General features: G+C 43.3%; 1 protein-coding gene across 2 annotated transcripts in view; it reads right to left on the bottom strand.

The window, feature by feature from the left end:
• Positions 1–325: 325 nt before the first annotated feature.
• DCLK1 (doublecortin like kinase 1) overlaps positions 326–22,945 on the bottom strand; it is a 335,163-nt gene continuing 312,543 nt past the window's right edge. For both annotated transcript variants that reach the window (XM_061133010.1, XM_061133011.1), the window contains 2 exons: positions 21,852–21,965; positions 326–4,058 (listed from right to left, as the gene is read on the bottom strand). In XM_061133010.1, coding sequence (XP_060988993.1) covers positions 3,894–4,058; positions 21,852–21,965 — 279 coding nt within the window. In that variant the 3' untranslated portion in view covers positions 326–3,893. The remainder of the gene's footprint in view (positions 4,059–21,851; positions 21,966–22,945) is intronic.

Raw genomic sequence — 22,945 nt, 5'->3', positions numbered from 1 at the left:
TCGGGCAACACAATAATATGAAGAAAGCTCTCCCTCAAGCACAATTGCCCTTCAGCACTGGGACAGGGCTGTGTAATGGCACCACTGGCCAGCAGACAACCATGATTTAATGTGCGTGAGCCTTGGTCACACGGCAGCTCCGTGACCCTCTCAGCTAAGCCAATTTTTCTTTTCTTTTTTCCAACTGAAATATGCCTCAAAGGGTAAAGGATTGCAATTTTAGCCTTCATTTATGGATATATTGCTTTCTTTCAACAGTATCTGACGGGCCTGTTAAGCGCCACCCATGGGGGTGCTAAGCAGGTTGTAGGAAAGTCTCACTGAATACAGAACACCAAGCATTTTCAGTAGTTTATTTGCATTTTTTTTCTTGGCTTATTTTAGTATGCACCACGTGTAAAATCAGATGAGGGCTACAGAAAAAACATTTTCAATGACCAAAATCTTACTTTTCCTTCTAACGATATGGAGCAAATCACATATGCATTGATTATGAGAATAAATGGTTTCTGCTACAGTGCTGAGGAAAAAAAAAATGTGTCATCAATATGAACGGTTCTCATCTACAGAGATGGTTTACATGATGCAAGTAATGAAAGAGTTTTTCCTTAACTAGACTACTACCAAAACTGAAACAAAATGAATCTTAAAATTCCCCTTGAAAATACCATATGGTTGGTCATGTGTCAATAGAGGAAAGACAGTCCCCATCACCAGGCCACCACCATAAAAGCTATATTAAATACGTAGAAAAGAAAAATATGGGGACACTTGTGGCAATGATTAAATTGATAAGTACAGAGATATACTGCCATAATGGTACATATTTATTCTCTAATAAAATGAAATAAAAAATAAGATCAATTTGGTTATAGAAATTCCTTAAAGAACACCACCACTTAATTATTTCAAACTTGAACTATCCCAAGAATGTCATGAAAAAAATTAGCACTGGCTAAAAAGCAAAAGCAGTCTGGGTACACCCACGTAATCAGCATGCCTTGTGCTTGTCTGTTAACCCTCTGAGTACATCTCTGACATTCAGGATCTCGATAGCTTAGTGCTGAAAAGATTGCATTCCATCTGATTACTCAATATTTCTACTTGACAGGTCACATTCCACTATTTATTCAGCATAGATCACTCAAATTCTGCAGCGATGCGCTGGGATCCCCGTGCTGAATGGCCCTGCATTCTTCCGAGTGGCCCCTCTGCAGTGTTATGAGAAACAGGCCACAGCTTGACACGGTCCACAGTCCTTCAAGACTTGGGTGAGAAAGGCCTGAGCCGTACGCTGTAAGCTATGCACGCTAGATGCTGGCATCATAGACACAATGCCCACGGGAAAAGCAGTAATTCAGAGAAAGAAAGTGAAGTGAAAGTTGCTCAGTCGTGTCCAACTCTTTGTGACCCCACAGACTATACAGTCCATGGAATTCTCCAGGACAGAATACTGGAGTGGGTAGCCTTTCCCTTCTCCAGGGGATCTTCCCAAGCCAGGGATCAAACCCAGGTCTCCCGCATTGCAGGTGGGTTCTTTCCCAGCTGAGCCACAAGGGAAGCCCAAGAATACTGGAGTAGGTAGCCTATTCCTTCTCCAGGGGATCGTCCCAACCCAGAAATAGAACTGGGGTCTCCTGCATTGCAGGCGGCTTCTTTACCAACTGGGCTGCCAGGGAGGCCCAAGGAAAACCACAATCTTACTGCAGGTAGGTCTCCACGCAGAGGCTTTCTTCATATTCACACATTTATAATTGAGGCCAATCCAGGAACCTGCTCCTTCGTCTTACTTTAAATAGTGCTTTGCTTTAGAGTTCTAGAGAAAGCAGTAATTTCTGACCAGTTTTGGGTACTTTACTGTAAGGAATCTACCTACACACCATACCTTCCTGGCGTCCTGCCCTCCCCGTCTTTGACAGAAAACCCAACTCATTTGTGCTACTTTGTGATGTTGTGTGTTAGGTTTCAGGACTCTCTTAAAAAAAAGGTGGGGGTGCTCTCAGTAAATGACCTAATATTTACATGGCAAGACAACACAGAAGAGATAAACCTAAACGTGAAAGAGTCAAAAACTCGGGGGGCGGCGGGAGTTGGGGGGGGACCATGGTGCAGTCACGGCATGCTGTGATTTTTACACTGATAGTAATAGAGACCATACGTTTATCAGTTGAAGAGTAAAAGGCGGTCACTGAAGACCGATCTGTGTCTGAAAGTCAAGAACTGACTGTGGAAGAGCTGCACACACATTTCAAGACTTTCAGGTGTCCAAGTATACCTCAGAGCGGAGACCATGAGTACTGTCCAGCCATCTAGATGCAAATTTCATGAGCCATCATGGTTGTCTCCTGGGCCAGGGAGCAAAGCAAACCTTAGGAGGACATCTGAGTTGGGACAAACCCCGCCTTGCCAAACACCCCGGCCAGCCTCTTCCCTGCACCTAAGCAGTGACGGCAGGCTGCTGCAGGCCCCCATTCCGAGCGCAACACACTCCAGGGGAGACACAGGGCTAGGGAGAAAGATTTGGAAACAGGAGTAAAATACAGCTGTTGGACAGGACTTGGGCCAAAGAAAGAAAATAGCATCTCTCTCTGGACAGCTAAAGACAGCGCTATATAAAGGTCATCCTAGGGAGCGGAAGTTTTACCCTCAGGGATACCCTCTAGGTCTCCCATCCTGTTCTCCCTGAGACTATATGTAAGTATCCTAAAGGTGCACATGGAATCATCTCACCGAAGGTTTATTTCATTAAAAAGTGTTTTGAGACCATTCAGGACTGCTGGTCCACTCTGCTTTCTCCTTGGCCACCTTGCAAAGCACTCAGCTCTGGGCGCCCAGTCCCGGGCGCTCCTCCTGCGTATGGGCTTCATATTCTGTGTATGGACTTCATACTCTGTGTGGATCTCACACTGAAGACTGAACTGTGTGAAAAAAGCAGATGAGACAAAGAACAGGGTCTTGTTGCCTCTTCCTGTTTGACATTCCAGCCCTGTAGAGCACCTGGCAATTTATTGCTCTTTTCCACCAGTTTGTTTATTTTTTTCCTGTAGATGTTTCATACTGAGCAGGCAGACCCTGACTCACCAAGTACAGGGCAAGCTATGGTGACTTCCTGAGGGTCTGCACTGGCAGTAGTAGCAGCTGAAGTGGAAGCAGCATTTCTGGGGCGTCATCAGCACGTCTTCAAATGGAGGTTATTTGGGGGAGGGGGGCCACCATCTATATCCTGGGTCAGGCTGTTGGCCATAGATCCAGGTCCCTCCACGTGGGATGCAGGACTCAGGGCAGCAGGCAGTGAGACCTCTTTCTTTTAAAAAAGTCCCTTTCTTAATAGGATGTGAAGAGGAAAGGGACGCTGATGCTTAAGTTATAAACCTGCCATGTTCTGAACCCACAAAAAAAGGACAAGCAAGACAGCATGCTAGACGCTCTTCCTGTCTGGACATCTCAGCATCTAATAACCCCTTAATCTGCAGCAAAATCAAGAAACATGTGCATATAAATCCAGAGGCCTGAAAGATTCCCTCAAGCATTCTCCATAAAATCCCATGCACTCAGAGGGTTAACACGTGCTATGTTACATACTGCAGAGCCTAGCTCCACTGATGAAAACATTCATTGCTTCTACATTTTAAAAGTCGCAAAATAGCCTTAACCCTTTGAGGACCCAATTAGCAGCAAGTTGTCATCTTCACCAACAACATGTCACAGTCTCATTCAGCAAAAGGGAAATCGCTACAAGGATACCAGAAAAACACACTGTTCTGCTCGGCCATTCAAGCATTGAGTGCTAGGTAGATCAGATGAAACTGTTTGACATAAATTTGGGGGGGGGTGGGGTAACAAACCTCAGAGTATCAAAGGGTTAAGCTAGGACTTCGGGTAAAAGGGTCTTATTAAAAGGGCGAGTTTGGGGAGCGAACAGTCTCGGAGGAGCTCGGCGAGTAGTCTTCCGACTCCGAGTTGAGTTCCGGTGGAGCTGGCTGGGCCTTGTACCGGCTCCTCACATCCGGGTTGCGTCTTCGTCGGAAAACCTGCCTCTCCTTATCAAGAGCGGTGGTCTAGCAGGGGCATAAAATGAGAAAGAGGACAATTAGGCCGAAGGAAATGGCAAACACACACACACACACACATACACACACACACACACACACACACACACACACACACACACGACACTTTCTGGAGCTTTCTGAGGTCAGAAAAATATGCTGGCTAAAGTTAACAATCCACAATGGCTCGCTTATGGTGCCCACAGTCACCACTGCTGGGGTGCCCTCTGCTCCCCCAGATGCAGCTCTGAGAGCCCCATGTCGTGACACCGCAGGCACAGGCAGGATGGATGATGTGGGGGTTCAGCCTCTCGCCAGCCCTCCCCAGACCTCCCTGAGCTCCACATCGATGACCCTTGGTTGCTCCTAGCCTATCCAGAGATCCCGGCTTCCCCCAGCCCCAGCGGTAAACGGGAGCCCAGGGCTTGTGCGTCTGACACGCGAGGACACCGGCAGTGCCTCGTTCATCAACATGCAGCTCCAGGCAGCTGCATAATAAAAGATGAGAGGTGATGAAGTTGTCAGATGTGGAAACAGAGCCACAAGCTCATCCCGTTATTTTAGCACCTCCTCCTTCTAAATGACCTTATTATCTCTTGATGAGGGAGTGTGGGAAGGGTGGGTTTAATTTGAATGAACCAGAGCCTGACTTTGAAAACTGCCCTGAATGCAATTAAACCTGATGGAAACCTTCCCATGGATTCCCCTCCACAAAGTTCGTTTCCACTGTAGTCCATGGGACTCTACAAAACTGAGGTTCAGCGTCATAGGGATTCCAACTCTGGGGCCCTGGGCCCTCTGCCCACTTTTTCTGAGGAAACCTCGGATCGTCTCCAGGCTGTGCTCTGGAAGTTATTATGACATCAGGATTGGGAAGGGCATGGCTTCATTACAGATTTAATGGGTGTGAGCAGGATGGCTCATTACAGAGAAACCTTACACAGAGAGCAGGAGAGCAGGTACAAAGCCTGAAGAAAAATACACAACACACATAAAAGTTGGAAGGCATCCTTGTTTGAAAGTCCCTCTTTAAAAGGATGTAGCCTGGAGGTTATTCTGCTTTTAAGAGATTACTTTTCCTCTACAGAGATATATACCACCATTTTTCCTCTTGGAAATTTACTGTTAACTTCTTCAAAGAACAGAGATAAATTTATAGCCAGCCGGGTTCTGAGAACAAAGTGAAAACTAAGCCCCTCATACAATTGCGGTGTAGCATTAGAGCAATCTTAGATCTAAAATGGGGCAATCAAAGTTACAAAATGAAGTAATAAAGAGAGAAAGAGAGGCAGTGTGTAGAACCAGTACAGTAAATGGCTTCGTTAGGCTGAACTGCTCGACTTTAAAAACTACCCACACGTTGAGTAACAGGGTTACAAATCAATGAGGAAGATAAACTTTAATAATTCACTTCTCGTTTCACTGGACTGCTAATACAATAATTCAACAACTGGTATGTTGAAATGTCTACCTTTGATTCACCAACCGTCGAACTTTTAAGGGCCCTCATGTACATAGCTCTTGGTCTTATACCCGCCGATTTTGTGATATTTTTCAGCATCATAAAACTAAATTCCTAACTTTATTTAAAACATTGTAAAGTTACAACAAATGGTATTTTGCTTTCAAAGCAAACTGAAAATGTTCTGTTTGTGTAAAGCTGAACATAAAAAATCAGGAGTCTATTTAGTCTGACGTACATAAACACCACCCTGTAGTTAATTCAAGAGTAATACAAACTCCTCTTGGTAGTAAAAAATATTTCTATTTCTACCTTCTTGAGAAAGAAAAAATCACTTGGCATCATCAAACTGAATACTGACTGGCAGACTGAGGTTCCCTGGTGTGGCCAAGAAAATTGCATGTTGGGTTTCGAGTCAGAAATTTAGAGTCTGGCTCAGTCCATTGCTGGTTGTGGGAACCATTTACTCAGTTCTCAGGTAAATAAGGAGCAAGGATAACCCCACCCCCTGTCACCCTCCTGAGTTTTTAAAAGGTAAAACCAGAAGTGCACATGCTCTTAAAATGGCAAAGACTCCCAGACATGTAAGGTGGTGGTTTGCTGGTTCGTTCTCTACAATGTAAGATGTTGTTCTAAAATGAAGGAGCTGCAGGTCAGAGGAAAGCGATGCAGAACCCAGCTCGCATTAGAACTTAGAGTGCGTCCTTTCCCTCCCACCCTCACTAGCACCTTCTCCACGTCGACCTCATCTCCCCATCACAGACTCAACCACTCCAAGTCGCGCTCTTGGCGGCAGCCACGCACACAGGCGATTTTGCCACCGCGATGCCCCGTCTGCGCACTCACAGCTCAGATGGCACCACCCCGTTGCGTCCACGTTCACTCCTCCAGATGCTCTCAGGGGCAAGTCACATTCTCTTCCTGCCTTGTCCCTCTGCCTGGCCAGCCCTTTGCCCTGTCCCATTTAAGTGGTCAGTTCTGGCCCCTCCTGCCACCTTCTCTAGTGAGCAGCTTTTAAATGCTGGCCTTTGTTGCTGGGCCCCGGTGCTCAGATGCTCCTGGGCTTTCAGTTGTGCTGAGTCAAGAGGAACTTGACAGCAGCTATGGGGCTTCCCTGGTGGTTCAGAGGCTAAAGTGAAGTGAAGTCAAGTCACTCAGTCGTGTCCGACTCTTTGTGACCCCACGGACCATAGCCCACCAGGCTCCATCGTCCCTGGGATTCTTCAGACAGGAATACTGGAGTGGGTTGCCATGTCCTTCTCCAGATCTTCCCAACCCACGGATCGAACCCAGGTCTCCCACATTGCAGGCAGACGCTTTACCATCTGAGCCACCAGGCTCAGGGAAGCTCTCAGAGGGTAAAGCATCTGCCTACAATGCGGGAGACCCGGGTTCGATCCGTGGGTCGTGAAGATCCCCTGGATCCACAGGATCCCCTGTGGCCTTCACCACAAGGCCAAAGGACCAGGGCTTTCCCGTGCCGGAGACCCGAGAACTCTCTCAGGGACAGCAGGCCAGGGTTCCCCGCGTGTACAGTCCCATCCTGGGCCTGTGAACTTCGAGGGACACCTGGGCACGATGACAGGCGGGAAGTTTCCAACCCACCCAGATCTGCTCAATATTCTCAAAGGTTCTACAAGCAAGGTTGAGGGCTCCCAACACACTTGCTCTCAGAGATGATCCAGAGGACGTCACTGCCCCCAGGCCTCTGCTCCCTGGGCTCCTGCTCACTCTGCTTCCACCTCGAGGGACTGAGCTTCACTTTAAGAACGTCTCCTTGTTCCCATGAAGCCCAGGACAACTGTCACTGTGCGTTCTGCCCGCACTGTGACCGACTCTGAGGCACCGTCTTCCCTGCCATGCTGTGGACGCTGTGGAGGGCAGGATCAGGTCTGGGCATCCTGTCTGTGTCTCCACAGTTCACAGCACAAAGGAGATGCTCTCAGACGTGCAGCTTTTGAACAGTGGGCAAGTACAACAGAGGTCCTGGGACTTCCCTCCTCCTGCACACCCAACCCCCAGGCCATCCCACACCCAGCTGAGAGGTCAGTATGCCCAAGACTGATTTACAGTTCCTCATAAAGTCAAACTCCTTGTCCTAGCAGTCGCAATGTGCTTACAATAAAATTTTCCAGCGTCCAATTATTCCTATTTTACTCAAAATAATCCTGTGACATCAGGAGACTCAATGTCTCCATTAGCAGACACAGCACCCGCCTGCTCTGCTTATAGTTAACCATGCCTGTTTCCCTTCGGACACCCCCAGCTCCTGCTGTGGTTCCAGTGAAGGGCACCCTACCTCCATCTCAGAGGGTGGGGCAGGGCTGGCCTGTGACCCAGAAGCAGGCCTGTGCTGACTGCATCCCCTAGGACTTGTGGTTGGTTCGGGATGGGCACCCCACCCAGTTCCTAGGCCAGAGGAGACTACACAGTGATTTGGGCTCACAGTGACTCCCAGGTGAGAGGGTGGCCAGGCTGGAGGTGGTACCGTGTGAAGCTCCAGACTGAAGCCACTACAGGGAGGCAAGCAGGACGCGTGGAAAGACCACCAGCCTCCTGACAACTGAGTCCACCCATGACTGAAGCCACAGCCAGCCTCTGAACCGCTCAGGCTGTATAAAATCATGTCTCCTTTTTGCTGAAAGCCAGCTGGGCTTGGGTCTTCCTCACGTGAGACCCCAGCAGTGCTAACTGATAGCTCTCTGCAGGTGCCTCAGTCACGCTCGCCTCTGCATCTTGGCTTAAGGTGTTCACCAGCCTGACATCACCCTCTCCCGCTTCCTGCCCACTCACATTTCTGCTTTCTAAGATTTGATCAAATCTCACCTTCTGCATCACACTTTTTCTTTCTAAATCCCTCAGGCAGGAATTGTCTTGACCAGACTTCTGACATTTACTACACCCAGGTCTTTTCTGTGCATCGTTTCCAAATCCTAGGCAAGCTCCTCCTTTGCATTTTCCAGACTGCCTAGCCAGTTGTGGCACACGTCGAAGGGTATATTAAATATCTCTTAGCTAATATATAATTAAATTATTTTAGATGATTACGTACTTTCTGAATAACAACAAAACAGAACCCCAAGCAACTCAGTATAAAACAGTAAGAAGTTAAAGATATTGTGAGTCTTAATATTTAAGAATGTAGTTTATGTTTTAGATATGATCAAATGCTTACATCAGATAAAGTTAATCTCTTATACTCCTATTTACCTACTAAATAACCTTGGATCGTGGTCCAATTTCTTATCATAATAAGCTCTGTCATATATGATCTCTTTGGAACTTTAATTGTGGCTATAAAATTAACTTTCCTCTAAAATCTGTGTTGCTCAAGTTTTTCAGCTAAGTTCTGTAGCCCCTACAGGTAGTTAAGGACAGATGAATCCTGCAAAGAATAAGAATAATATGCCAATACATAATTTTTAAGAATAATGCTACAAAAATATTTATTATCCAATTGGCAATTTTCTCCCCAGAAAACATTCATAACTTTCCCTTTGAAGTGCTGCCTCATAGATTTAAATCCTGGGCTCTTTCAACCATTTCTGAAAGCCTGCTTTCCTCTTTCTCAATCACAAATATTTCCCAGATATCAAGCAAATAGGGTCTCTCCTCCCTAACACCTATCTTTATAAGGTAAGGTTGTCCCCAGCCTTGATGTTCCATTAAAACTTAAGACTTTCTAACGGATTTATTATTTCATGAGTTTATTTTGCTCACAGTTTGCAGTGCTGTGCAACAGACATGAATGGACTTGCTGTGGAATTCCCAAGTGTTTCCTCAGTAAGTTATCACTTCATTAAGCACTCGTAAGAAAATCTGAAGCCTGCATTATCACATTTTGGTGCTAATTATTACAGGTTAGAGGTGAGCAAGCAATCTCTCGAGATGCTGGAGTTGACCAGTAGTAACCACATAGGAAGCTCTGATCTAGTTATTTTACACATGTACCCATCAGTGACAGCTCTGTGCACGGGGCTGCAGCCGACTAACAGCAGACTGGGGGATCCTGATCAACAGAACCAGCAACAGACCGAAGGAAATGATGTGGAGTAACAAATACACTCGTGTTCTACCCAGAAGAGACTCTACATGCTCCTACCTCAGACTGCAAGCCCTTGCTGATCAGGGTGTCCTGAGGAGCTGCTAGGTGAAATGTGAAAACCGAGGAATGGTAAAATCATGCCGCTTCCCTCAGCAGCTCATGGGCAGACACACATAGCAGTTGGAGCTCTTAAAGAAATTCAGACTGATCATGTTTTGGCGCCTGCCGTAACATCAGGCACGCATAGATGAGAGACAGCGCTTGAATAAGACCAAGGAAATGTATTCCAACAACAGATTCACCGAATGAGTTCGGACAGTGGTGGCTCTTGCTACAGTAAAACTACTCTAGACAGTACTCAGATTTTCGAAATCCTTCTTTCTGACCTTGAATTTGGAAATCAGCATGGACACCTAGGCTGTACCCACCTGGCCTATGTTATGGGAAAAATACAGCCTGGGGGGCGGAAAGTCAGAAATGAAGTGAGAACATGAAACAGGGCGTGACTTTGTTTTCGCCAGTCTGAGTCACCCACGTCTGTGCAATGCTTGCCTTGTCTGGTGGCTGTAGCCTAAGCCCCTTGGTAGCAGCAGCAGGGGGAAGTGGGGAGAGCTGGCCTTCTGTCCTGCCTCAGCTGATTATGTGACCCTGGGCACGTTTCCTAACCACCACGTCGGTCGAGCTATTTCGAAGTCCAGGGAATGCAGTGAGGTACTACAGTGCCTCACCCCCAGGGAAACTTCCACCTATGAAATACCATGAATATGCTTAATATCACCATCAATCTACTAGAACGGGTTCTGTTTTTCTCTCAGTAAACAACAGGCCTTCCGTCTGTGGATCAAAAATATTTGTCATGCAGGACCTGCAAGAGATACACCTCATTTAAGTTTGGAGGCGATGCTTTCTGATGTGGCAGTAATTATTGGATTTAAGCAACTCCATTTTTCAGAGGCAAGCAGTGACTGTTTCTCCTTTTTTACGTTTCTAAATTTATTGCTAGCCATCACAAACAGCCTTCATTTCATTAATAAAAGAACATTATCGTGCATGTTGCCTTTGAGCCCATCCATTATTCATACCACCTAGGAGAGTGAGCCGGGGATGCAGCTGTTGGGGCATTAATCTCAGGAACCCTCTCCTTCGCTCGCCCTTACTCTGCGGGGACTGAGTTACGATTCGCTTGCCACTTTGGAAATGTTTTGCTTGCTAGTAAAATTAAACTGACACCTCAATTGATATATCACCCTACTCATTTCTTTTTTTTTTTTTCAGTTCACGGCCATACTTATTACGGTTTTGTTTTGTTTTGCTTTAATATCCCTTTGGGGTCTTGCCAGGAATTGCACAGTATCTGGACTAAGACATGGTATTTCCCTAAAGTGAAGGTGACAAAAGGGGACTTCACGGAATGAAACTATCGGCCTTTGAAGCTCTTTCCTGGGCACCAGTCTCTTACATGTGATTCTCATGTCCTGGGGGAGGGCTGCCCCAGGTTTCTCTACTACTTCATCAACGTAGGCTCCTCCCGCTGATCTGGTTCTTAACAGAATCTTGTCCAGCTCTGCAGAGGGTTTCTAGTGGCCTCCGATCAGAGGGTTAAAATGATAGCCACTTGCTGAGCTCAGGCTTCTAGAGGGTGAAAGTCACGTGCTTCCTCTGCTCTACGACCGCTGACTGTCTCACAGCAGAAGCTAAGCTGAGCTGCCATGCTGCTTTTTCCTTCATCGGGCTAATAAACTAAAGGACAACTGCAGGCACAGTTTATCTTAAGAAAATCTATGAAAATTTAGAACTTACTAAGCAAGTGGGTTAAGGGGTGACTCCTTTCATTAGAATTTTTTGTTTGTTTTAGCTGTGCTGAAACTTACTCCTGGGTCGCTATCGTGGGATGCAATTGTGGAGCATTTCATATGTGATTTGATTGTTTAGGCTCTCAGATACCCCAAACTCTTCAAAAACACATTTATCCTCAAAAATCAAGGTTTCTCTATCAATGGTCCCCTCCTTGGAAAATTCAATCATTTATTTATTAACAAATATTTATTGAGGCACCTACTCTGTGCCAGCCATTCTATTCCACTAGGTCGTGGTTATACAGTTTTTAACAAGCCCACCAGGTGGTACCTTTTTCTACTAGAATAGGAGATGAAAATTTCTTTCTGGAAAGGGTGAATAATTAATACTTCAGGTTTTGCAGGCTATATAGTTCTCTGATACAACTACTCTATTCTGCCCTCGTAGAGTGAAAGTGGCTATAGGTTGGTTATAAGTGAATGGATGTGGCTGTGTTCCAATAGAACTTTATTTACAAAAATAGGCAGTGCGCTAGATTCAGCCCATTGGCTATAACATGGCAATCTCTGCCCTAGAGGATAGCTTTTTAATTAAACATATACTTCATCAGGATTTGGGGCTATAGACTCCTTAAATAAAATTTAATGCCCCTCAATTCATGAATAATCTAACATATAGCTCATTCCAGAGTTTATCCCAATCACAGCATCAAAAAAGGTCATGGTTCTACTTTAATAATAAGTGCTTTGCTCTGGAGAGAGATGAGTTTTCTCAGGAAAATCTCTCTCATGTGTGGAATGGATGGTTTTCTCTTGGAGCAGTCTTTTCTGGACTCTTCTTTTGGGCTGAGTCTGTGAAGGCACTTTTGTACAGGCAGCTCATTTAATTCTTGCCATAGATTTGGAAGGTTGATAATACCCATCTCATTTTTATAGGTGGGTAAACTGAAAATCAGAGGAACACATGCCTTGCCTGAGGTTTGGCTGGATCCAAAACAGGGCTTCTCAACACCAAGGCCACAAGCTCTCCATGCACAGAGCTGCAATCTTTAATCAAGCTCGATTCATCTTGATTTTCAAGGCTTTTTAGTTTCTAGATGTGTCATGTGTTTGACATGTATTTTAGAACTGTCTGACCAGCACATGGATATTTTGCACTCTTTCTTAATAAAATAACAGTGTGTCAATACTTTCAATTAAGTTCTTTATGATCATTCTTTCCTACATGTTTATACCCCATAAAACCTACATTCTATCAGTGAAAATCATTGGGGAACATGTGGAGTCAAAATATGCAGGAACAACTACATAGAAAAGAATGTAGATGTCTTTTTAAACCATAGAGGGAAAGAGGTTCTGAGGCAAGATTAAAATAAATACAATACCACAGAATTTCCCATTAATACCAAATTACCAAGACTCTCAGGAAAACATATAAAATTTCACTTCAGTTTATACCCAATCAGAAAGTCTTGGAATGCCATGCAAATTTCTCTTTTATAAAATACATTAAGTTTTAAAAAGATTATATATGTTATATAAAAATTATTTTAAAAGATTATATATATATATATATATTATATATAGATTATATATAACATATATATAGGGATCCTCTCTTAAAGGGGCTCTGAAAATAAAATGAAACAAAATAAAATCTCAGATAGTGAGCAACCTGTTTGACTTGGTAAAATAATACAAATGTCTCACTAGTTCTGTGTTTCCCTCAATGACCATTTGTGGAACTATCAGTAGAAGACAAAGTACCTGTTGCTCAGCTTTTGAGCCTAATAACTCACTTTTTAGTATCATGGGACAGCTGTAAAACCAGACCTCATACTTTCTCTATACTTTTCTCTGTAATCACAGTGTGGGTGGTTTTGAAGCTTAAATCTGTGCCTTTTCTATGTGTTAAACTTTCTGTTACTGAGGGAGGCCCAGGCCAGGGTCGGGGAGGGTGGTTAATCCCTTGCTAGAACTAAGACCCTTGCCCTTCTCTCCTACAGCACTTCTGACACTCTTTGGGGGTTGGGGTACTTTTCTCAAGGGCAGAGCAAGGCCAAGGCAACTTTCGCAACCTACTGCAACTTCCCATGTGCCTTTGGAACCCTCCTCACCCCGTGAGGAGTTCCTCTCTGGCTTTCGTGGGAACTGATCTTTCAAACCGAGCAAGATGCCTTTAACTGACCCATTCCTTTTAGCAGCAGAGCTACGGCAGCATTGAATAGCCTTACAAGGGCTGCGTGGCTGCCGCAGCTCTGCCTCATTACTCACTGTTTTAGGACGGTGCTGGAATCCAGGGTGCACGTGAGTCAGGTCAGCGCTGGGACCCCAGCCCCCTGTTGTCCTAGCTCACCCCCGCGTTTTATCTTATGTGGCGTTCTTAGCGTGCGTCTTGCTTTGCTACTTGCTTCTTTCAGTTGGTTTCTGGCTCTTGCCCCATTCTGCGTGCAGAAGACGCAGGAATTCTTCTTCATGTGCTTCTGGGCACAGCTCCTGCCAGGGGGCAGCTTCCCTTGAGAAGCAGGGATGGGGATGACTGCTTCCCCATTGGATAAGGTTGCATTTTCAGGCAGGAAAAATGGAACAGAATGTCAATGTTTTCCAGGGCCTTTGGACTCCCTCCATGAGAGGGTGGAATGGCCCAGGCAGTCCATTCCTGGGAGAGGGTCACCCCGAGGCTCTGGGGGACAGGCGGAAGGTCTCCTGGAAAAAGAAGCCATGCAGGATGTGGCTCCCTTGGCCACAGCCTGGAAGCATCTCTGTGTTCAAGGCAGGTGACCGAATGAGAGGAGGAGGAACAAGCCGCCTCCCCCATTTCTCCACCATCAGCAATAAGCCTCCTAAGAGGGACACTGCCAATGCTGGGTGCCCTGAAGCGATGCTCGCTCAGCCTCTGCCCTGATGTGAGCTGCTTTACCAAATGCAAGCCCGTCTCCGGAGTGTTCTGCCCAGAGCAGTGAAAACAGCCACGAGCACTTGTAAACACAACAATTGGGAGCGGGGACATTCCGCCCGCAATGATTGTTTATGTTGCGAGTTGGCTGCCACCGTGGTTAGACGAATGCTCCCACTTCCGTGGAGATAAAAGGCAAGCATTTGCAATCAGTGAGGGGAGTGTGTTCGTTCTGGGGCTAAATGGCATTATAAAACTTCCTAATTAAGCATATACGCGGATGAGTTTTTAGCATCATTTCTCCAATTTAGCTTTACATACTGGGTGTGCTGTTTAGTACAGCATTAACTATAAACATTGTTGTTACTGCCCCCAGCTGGAAAACAGAGCAGTTTATGTGTGGAAGGAAAAAGAGATTATCTCCCATCTGCTCCTGCCCATTATTCAGCGATGTGTCATTTTGTCTGCTGATGGGAACCACTGCTAGGATTTCAGTTAAATGGCCTTTTCTATCCTTGGCTACATCTATTAATTATTGTGTTTATTTGGGGTTTTGCACCCACCCTCAAGCCCACAAATTTAGTAATATAATTATCTGGAGATTTTTTTGGAATTAATGTATATACATTGTCACTTGTGTTACACAAATAGGCACAACTGTAATTAGACACATTTGATGCCTATCTTTAATTGTGTATCTTTACACTCATATTGTTTGGTTAATATCCCTGAGGTTAGGAGACACACAATTAAAAAAAAAGGTGGCGCATGATTTGATTTATATAAAGAACAAAACCAGGCAAAACTAATTAATGCGGACAGACTCCAGGTCAGAGTTTACCCTCCGGGCTGCCTGACCCTCCTGGAAGAGCCCTGGGGGCAGGGGTCCTCTGGGGGTGCTAGAGATGCTCTGGGCCTCATCTTGGTACTGCCTACTGTTTGTAAAAATGCACTGAGACGTGCACTCGTGTGCACTTTTCAGAATGTATATTACATTTCAGGAAAAAGTAAAAAACTGGATGGATCATCTTCCATGTAAAAGGAGTCTGCACAAATCATGACTGAGTCATCCCCCCCATCAAAAAAAAAAAAAAAAAAAGGTTAAACATAAAACAAAGTTCTTTCTGTATCTATAAAGCTATTTACTAAGGTAAATAAAAAAGTACGAGTGCAACTCCTGCATGAACATCCGTCCGGAAGATACAAATACCTTCTGTGTAAAACTGACTTTACGATACTTTTTGAAATTTGACTATTTTCTTGTTTTTAGCAGGCTTAGAAACGGTCACAATCTTAGATAGTTGGATAGTTTGTCAAAGATTAGCTTTGTCTGCTTCTCTAAGGGCTTTGATCCTATTGTCTAATTATAGAAAAAATTAAGAGTAATAATTGGGGGTTAAAATTATATATTATTATACATATTATTTTTTAATGAGTTAGTCTATTTCTGGAAACAGTATAAGGCACTGTCATTTGAGGGGAAATGCCAAACCCAGTAGAATTTTTCTTAGCAAATGCTAACATGTGGAGCTTTACCTGGAGATCATTTCAGAAACATTAAGATGGAGGAGAAAAGTTGCCTAGGACTTCTCAGAGTTCATTTCTCAAATCATCAAAACTCATCCTGCCTGTGGATAACTTAAAGAGACACAAACAATGCCCTCTGAAGGAAATGCCACAGCAGTTGACGGGAATAGAAAATGATTGGATAGAATTCTTAACCCAGTTAAAAAAAAAAAAATCGATACCTCCCATAGTCCCTTTTGCTTGAGCAGATAAGCCAGCTAAGTAATCTGACAGTTACAAAATATTGAAAAATAAATTCATGCAATAGCTAGTACATAAAAGGATTTCCAAGGGGAGAGAGGTAACAATAAAACAGAAACAAAATGAAACAAAAAGGTGGAGAATTTGAAACACAAGATTACCAACACACACAATGCATTCTATAGCTCACTGTGTTTAGAGGAGCTTCTATGACTAAGGTGTAAATGCATTGCTTCATCCATCTACTAAGGTCAAGGTCGGGCTTGATGATTTTAAAATGACAGTATATACTTCTATAGAATATATACTAAGGTACTATTTTTCTTCCATTTGTTAAGGGACAGAAGAACACTAGAAATCATTGATTTAATTAGCAGCATCAGGAAAATGCTTTGACATTAACACTAAATATACTGTCCTTTTAACTGTAAGGAAGACTGATACTGAGCATGTGCAATGGAAGGAAAGCTGGCAAATGTCAGTGTGAAGAATGGGTGAAAAAAAGGAATGAGGGGGTGTGGCATCTCAATCAAGATTAAAATGAAACTGATAAAGCAGCATATGGACTGGATAACAAATCAAAAGCATGTTTATCCACTGAAGGAACTGGTTAATGGAGACTGCCAGCACGTTGCCATGGAAACACTGACTTGAGCTGCACCATCTCATACCTTATCCAATACATTCCTGGTTGTTGGTAGTAGTCCAAAGACCCTGATCTCTTGATGGTAAACCCGTGGTCCAGCTGAGCAGAGAGAAATGGGGGCAACTCAGTGGATCGACATTATGCTAAAGGATTAAGACTCCAGACCAAGCTGTTCTTCATTGACTATATATGTATATAGAAATAACGATGCTTCTTGTGCAGGGTGACTAGCTAATATCCTAAATCTATACATTGAAAATAAAAAGGCAAGAAAAGACACTAATCCCTCATGACTATCTCGGAGGCCAGTTTGTTAGAAAAGATCTAATCTATCAAACAAGTTTTGAATGCACATTTAATAATATCCTCTCAATTTCAAAAGACATAAACACCTCTTCATATTCTAGAGCAGTGTTAAATGCTTTACCATGAAGTGTTGAAATCAGCTTTAGCCACCTAAGAGAAAGCAGATTGGAAACCCCCCACCAAAAAAATCTTACCCCATATCAAGCTTAAATTTGAGGCCTTCATAAAAAAATAAAAGATGAAAAGAATCGAGTTTTGAATCACAGCACTTTGGATTTCTTTCAGAGTTAATCTTCAAAAACAAAGCTACTCTTAAAGAAATTACATTTTTAAACTAGATATAGTATAAAACAGTAAATTTTCTCTAAGAAGTTATAGAAAATAAAATGAAAGTTTTCACTGTATATTAAAAATGCACATGTACAGGTAAGTGCTTATGACAAAAGGTACAATAAATAGAAGACAGGATAAGTTCTCAAAGTTGTTCCTCCTGGAATAAGATGTTAGCTTTTGGCTTCCCAAGGAAGAAAAGATTCAATCCCCAAAATTTGAGAAACAGTAATCATGCCTTATGCCCGACTCCCCGTTCTGCCCACGAGAGGAAGCAAGCTGACCACTTTTCTTTCTAGAGAGGCTCATGAGTGCTTCCAAGTGTGGTCCTGCAGTGATGCTGAGGACAGTTTCTACTACAAAATTCACAGAGGCATTTCAGAAACATGCCAGGGCACCGGTCGTTTAAACTAGAAACTGCTCAGAAGATTTGGTATTCTGATGACAAAGCAGGCTATCCCAGTATTCACAGAACAGCACTGTGAGATTTTAATCTTAAAAAAAAAAAATTTACAGTTTGTTTTATTTAGGGAAAAAAAAAATCGAGGTACACTTGCTGTTAGGAAGATGAAGTCCTGCATTTCTGTTTCGGCCCAGGGATAGCTACTCAGTAACTGGCTCTCTATTGCCACCTACAGGCAAGGCAGCCCATAACACCTCATTCGGGAAATGGCTCCAGTGCAGGAGACCCCCGCTTCAGAAGGAAGCTGCCCACTATCACCATTATTAGTACACTGATTAGTATGGATTTGTTCAATTAGACTGAAATTCTCTATTTGCATGAGCAAAATGCAAAAGAAGAACTTGAAAGCATTAGGAAAATTACCGGTTAAAATAATAAACAGCATTAAATGAGGAAAAATAAATTGGAACTGACATCTGAGTCATCGGTTCTTCATCAAGCTGAGCAAATCTAATAACGCCTCCCTCCCCTCCCTCGGCTCTCAAGAAGTCCACCGTTAAAATGTCATCTCTAATTCCATTTTATGTCTATAAATTGCATTTTAATAACCTTTTGTTTCCCTTTCTCTGTTCTGTTCTGGGTTTCTTTGGCTTGGTTTTCTTTTAATCCCCCAACTACTGGGAAAGGTAGTGAGGCAGTAGGGGACAATGGAGACAGGGTGTTGCAGTTATAAGGACAGCAGCGGGCTCCCACCTAATCATGTCATCTGACCTAAATGCCAGGCACCTTTCCTCCTCTGAGAAGGGCCCTACGATCTCCGTGAGCCTCCAGTGGGTAATTACCCTCCCAGCCAACTCGAGGACCTTAATATAAAGTTATCATTTGTCCTCTCTTTGGTCTTAATCATGTAGGGGGTGGGAGGCAGAGAAGAAAAAAATGACAACACGAACAGAAAACATTAAGGTTCAGAACCATGAATGCATGTTAAACTACCCTCATGTCATAAATTATACCTGTGACTAGAGTCTGTTTGTTATGACAGTATGCTCTTTTTCCCTTTGTCACTCTGAGAAAGAAAAAGTGTCATGAATCCCTTTATGAGCAGATAGTGAGGTTTCTAACAGTGAGGTTTCTAACTAAGGGAAGAGAATTACCAGTTAAAGACCAACAATTTAATTGCTGATTTTCTGAAGAAAAAAATAAAAAAACCCAATAAGCTGATTGATACTCCATTCTAGACAGTATATATATTTTTGAATTTTAAAGGGTGCGTATAATTTCCAAAAAACAGTCTTATAATCGTGGCAGTTTAAAATAAAACACATCATTTGATAGCCTCTGGGAAAAGCATACATGCGCATGAGAAAAAAATTCTGTCTGAATGAAATCTATGCTGAAATCAGTTTCTTTTTCCCCTATACCCATCAAATAGAAGTCATCATAGTGTAATAATTACATAAATTTCTATCATGTGGGTGAATCAATAATTATATTCCATTATTAAATTGTCAAATGATCTCTATAGGACCATCATTTATGAAAGGCACTCCTTCCACCTCTCACTTATATTCTGCCTCACAGCAGAACGTCGTTCCTTTGCAATTAAACTTTAGTTTGAGTTGGGATATTTTTAATGCCAGGGCTCCTTCATCAGGCGATGGTCCCCTGAGTCTAATCTTTGTACTTTAAGAATGGGAACAGGGGTATGAGGTATACGTTAACTTACCCAGTGCCATTCTGAAAGCTAAGCACAAAGGCAGTCACACTGGCTGGTTTCTAACTCCCGTCCTGGGCCTGCTGACCTACCCCAGGTTTTTATGGAGGGTGTGACATTTATCTGAGGGAGAAGCTTTCTGGAAAAGATGCATAAATGCATCTATTATGGTCCGTGAGCTCCTCCTGAAATACCCCCTGAAATTTACAGCCATATTCTCTTTCATTTGAAATATTAATCATAGTGGTCAACATGTGAATTGTGCTTTAGAATTTGACAAGGCACCATTTCAGTTATTTCTCCAAAAAGTCAAGTATTTTGAGCCTGAGTTAAGTGGGTGATTTTTTTCACAACTTTGTAGTGGATAAGGAGATTAAATCAGTTTGCAACTAATGCACAACTCAGCATCACACAGCCCATTCTACAATAAGTTTATTACCAGTTGGTACAGTCTCCATGGAAACATGTTGGTGATGAACTGAGAAACTGATACTAAATTGCATTCAAAATGGTCCAGTCATGATATTTAGATAGAAATCAGTGGACTTTTAATCTTCAAATACTAACTGAAGGTTTTGAGGGCGATCTACTTAGATGAAGTTTTAATAAACTCATATGGAATAGGTTTCAAAATTTATCCATGTTTGATTAAAGTAGGATTTCCCCTCCCATCTGTGTTGTCTGTCCACTGAAGAATTGCCCTAAAGTTCCTGCTCTCAGTCATTATAAGATTCCCATAAGATTCCCAGAAGACTGTGAACAAAGCATTCTTGAGCAACCAAGGCAAACTTAACGAAAGACTAATTCAAATAAAAAGCCAGGAAAAACGAAAACAAACCCCAAAATGACAGGTGGGAAAAGCGCCCTCTGTAGCAATTGTAAACCCTCAGCAGGAGCAGAAAAGCAGTTCTTTTCATGGACAAGCGTGCTGGCAGTCCATTCCAAAAGGAAACTGGAAGCAAACATTTTGGAATAGACTTATGTCTTGAATGAATGATGAAAGCAGAGGATAGAATGTCTGGTTTCCCTGAGAAGCACCATGAGATTGTTACTTTCAAAAATTACTGACTGAATGTTAGCTGATAACAAAGAACACTGATGAAGACAGGAAGGACAGCGTGCTTCTACATTGAATTTCCTCAGAAAGAATAGAGAGATAGGGCCAGAACAACAACTTGTATATTATATCCCCAGCAGCGCAGAGCAGAACCAGGAAGGAGTATGCATTCTACTTAGTGCTGTCAGGATGCTCGTGAGCCAGTGACTCACACTCATGTAACTCCCTGCTGAAAGGGTTCAATCAAAAATCACGATATGCAAACAGTCCAGGGAAGTGTATGCATGCACCCGTGCCACCTACAAATTCTGGAAGCTCCTATCAAATATTCAGTAACCCAGAACTGAGACTGGTTGTATCTAATAGGTCATTCATTTATCTTTGTCTCTTTTCTGGAGTTCTGAAACAACCAAAAACAGAAAAGAGAAAGAAAAACACCAGTAGAAGTAGTTAAATATTCAGTATTGCTGACAAGAGTGATGTGTACTTTAGTAGCATAAATACTTTTAAAAATTTGACATAGTGCCTAAGTTGTTTGTTTGGAAAAGAAAAACAGCTCAAGTGATTTCACAATGAATACGCTGTTAAAATGTACACACTTAGGGGAAAAAAGAGGAAATTATTAAAAACTCAAGTAATCTGGGACTTGAATATATTTACTCTGGAATATGACACCAGGAAGTATGAGGTTTCATTATTTCTCTGCCCAATTTAATCTTTGCCTAGAGCTGCTATCAAATTGCATGTAGTGTATATCTGCATGTATGGAACAGAGGAAAAGAAGAAAAAAAAAAAAGGCTTGTGCAGCCACATCAACAAAATGGTAAATGTTAAAAGACTCTCCACTTTGGAAACAGACATTTCTAAGGAGCAAGAAATCGTGATTTCTTTGGGTGTTCACAGCAATTCAGTTTCACTGACAATCTCAGTGGGTAAGCGTCCTGCCATGTTTTTGGCTTTCGTTTAAGCCTTGTACAAAGATCTATAGTGTTCCAGCCTCCCTCTGCCATGTCTCAGCTCCCCTTCCCTCCCAGGTCCTGGCAGAAGGACACTAGGAACTTTTTTTCTCAGAGCCCAGAAGTTTGCACTGGCACGGAGTCCAGTGTGGGGGAGGTTTTCTGCTTTAAAAAAATAAATCATGAAATTAATATATACTGCAAGGCACCCTGGAGGTGTTGGATAATGATGCAACTCCCACGGAAATGATCAGCAAAAACACATCGTATATATAAGCCCCAGACCTCTCCCAGTGCTTTCCATGGTCGAGCTGTCTAAAGAAATGACCCATTCCGCTGTCTCTGGGTGGAATCTCCTGAGTAATGCCTGTCTCTTAGGTGGATTGCTTTGAAAAAGTTATAGGTGGATATTTCAGATGCTTACTGCTATGACAGAAACTCCAGCTGCTGTGCTATTCGGTTTGGGACCTGTGTTGAAATGCTTCTTTATCTTTCCCGCTACTGACAGCTGATGTTCATTTTCTGGGAGGCCGTCATCCTGGAGGGAAAAAAAAAAAAAGAAATAAAAAAAAAAAAGGAGAAGAAAAAAATTAAATAAATGGGAAATGAGGCCAAGATATTCCAGTAACAGGCAGTGATCTTAAAATTCATAACATTTCAGGAAGAAACCAGTGTCCCCTCATTAAACACTGTTGTTGGAAGTACTGCTCCAAGGGCTCCTTCATGTCCACGTTTGCTCTGAAATTAATTTGCTGTGTCATTTCACCCTCTTACTTTGTCCCTAAATAAAAATTTTCTGTATTTGGTTATTAGTAAAATTGATTCCAGTCATCACTCTAGAGACATATGTCAAAGAGCAAGTTAATCTGGGCAACAACAACAACAACAAAAATCTAAAAAACATTTTTTTTCCCCCTAACACAAGAGTTTTATCCTCTTAGCCCATAATTCTGTCCTGAAGCCAAGGGAAACTGATGGACCTGGGCTCAGGTAGGAACCCCTAAATAAACTCAGTCTGGTTCCACAGCCACTCGACCAGCTACTCTATAATCCCAGGCAGCTTTCCAGGGGGCAGGTTCTTCCTTAAGTTTTATGTTTGTTTATGTGTGTTAGTTTTGGCTGTGCTGGGGCTTCCTTGATGCTCACGTCCTCCCCTCGTTGACTGGGGCCAGCTCTCACTGGGTCACAGGCTCTCACTGTGACGGCTTCTCCTGCTGCAGGCACCAGCTCTAGGGTGATCGGGCTTCGCTGTTCCATGGCACGTGGGGTCTTCCCAGATTATGGACTGAATTTGTGTCTCCTGCATTGGCAGGCGGATTCTTTACCACTGAGCCACCAGGGAAGCTCCCCTCCTTAAGTTTTTAATCCTACTCTCGGCCCTCAACTCATCTGCTGTCATGACATACTCCACCCTGGGGCTCACGTGAACTGAGGCTTCTGCTCTCTGCCGGAGCCATTTACAAGCAAGACTGGCCTGATTTCTCTCCTTTGCTAACTCCTGTTAGAATAACAAGAGCC

Source organism: Dama dama, chromosome 30, assembly GCF_033118175.1.
Source record: "Dama dama isolate Ldn47 chromosome 30, ASM3311817v1, whole genome shotgun sequence".
NCBI classification, from domain to species: domain Eukaryota; kingdom Metazoa; phylum Chordata; class Mammalia; order Artiodactyla; family Cervidae; genus Dama; species Dama dama.
The sequence above is the reverse complement of the archived record's forward strand: the minus strand, read 5'-3'. Positions and strand labels throughout refer to the sequence as shown.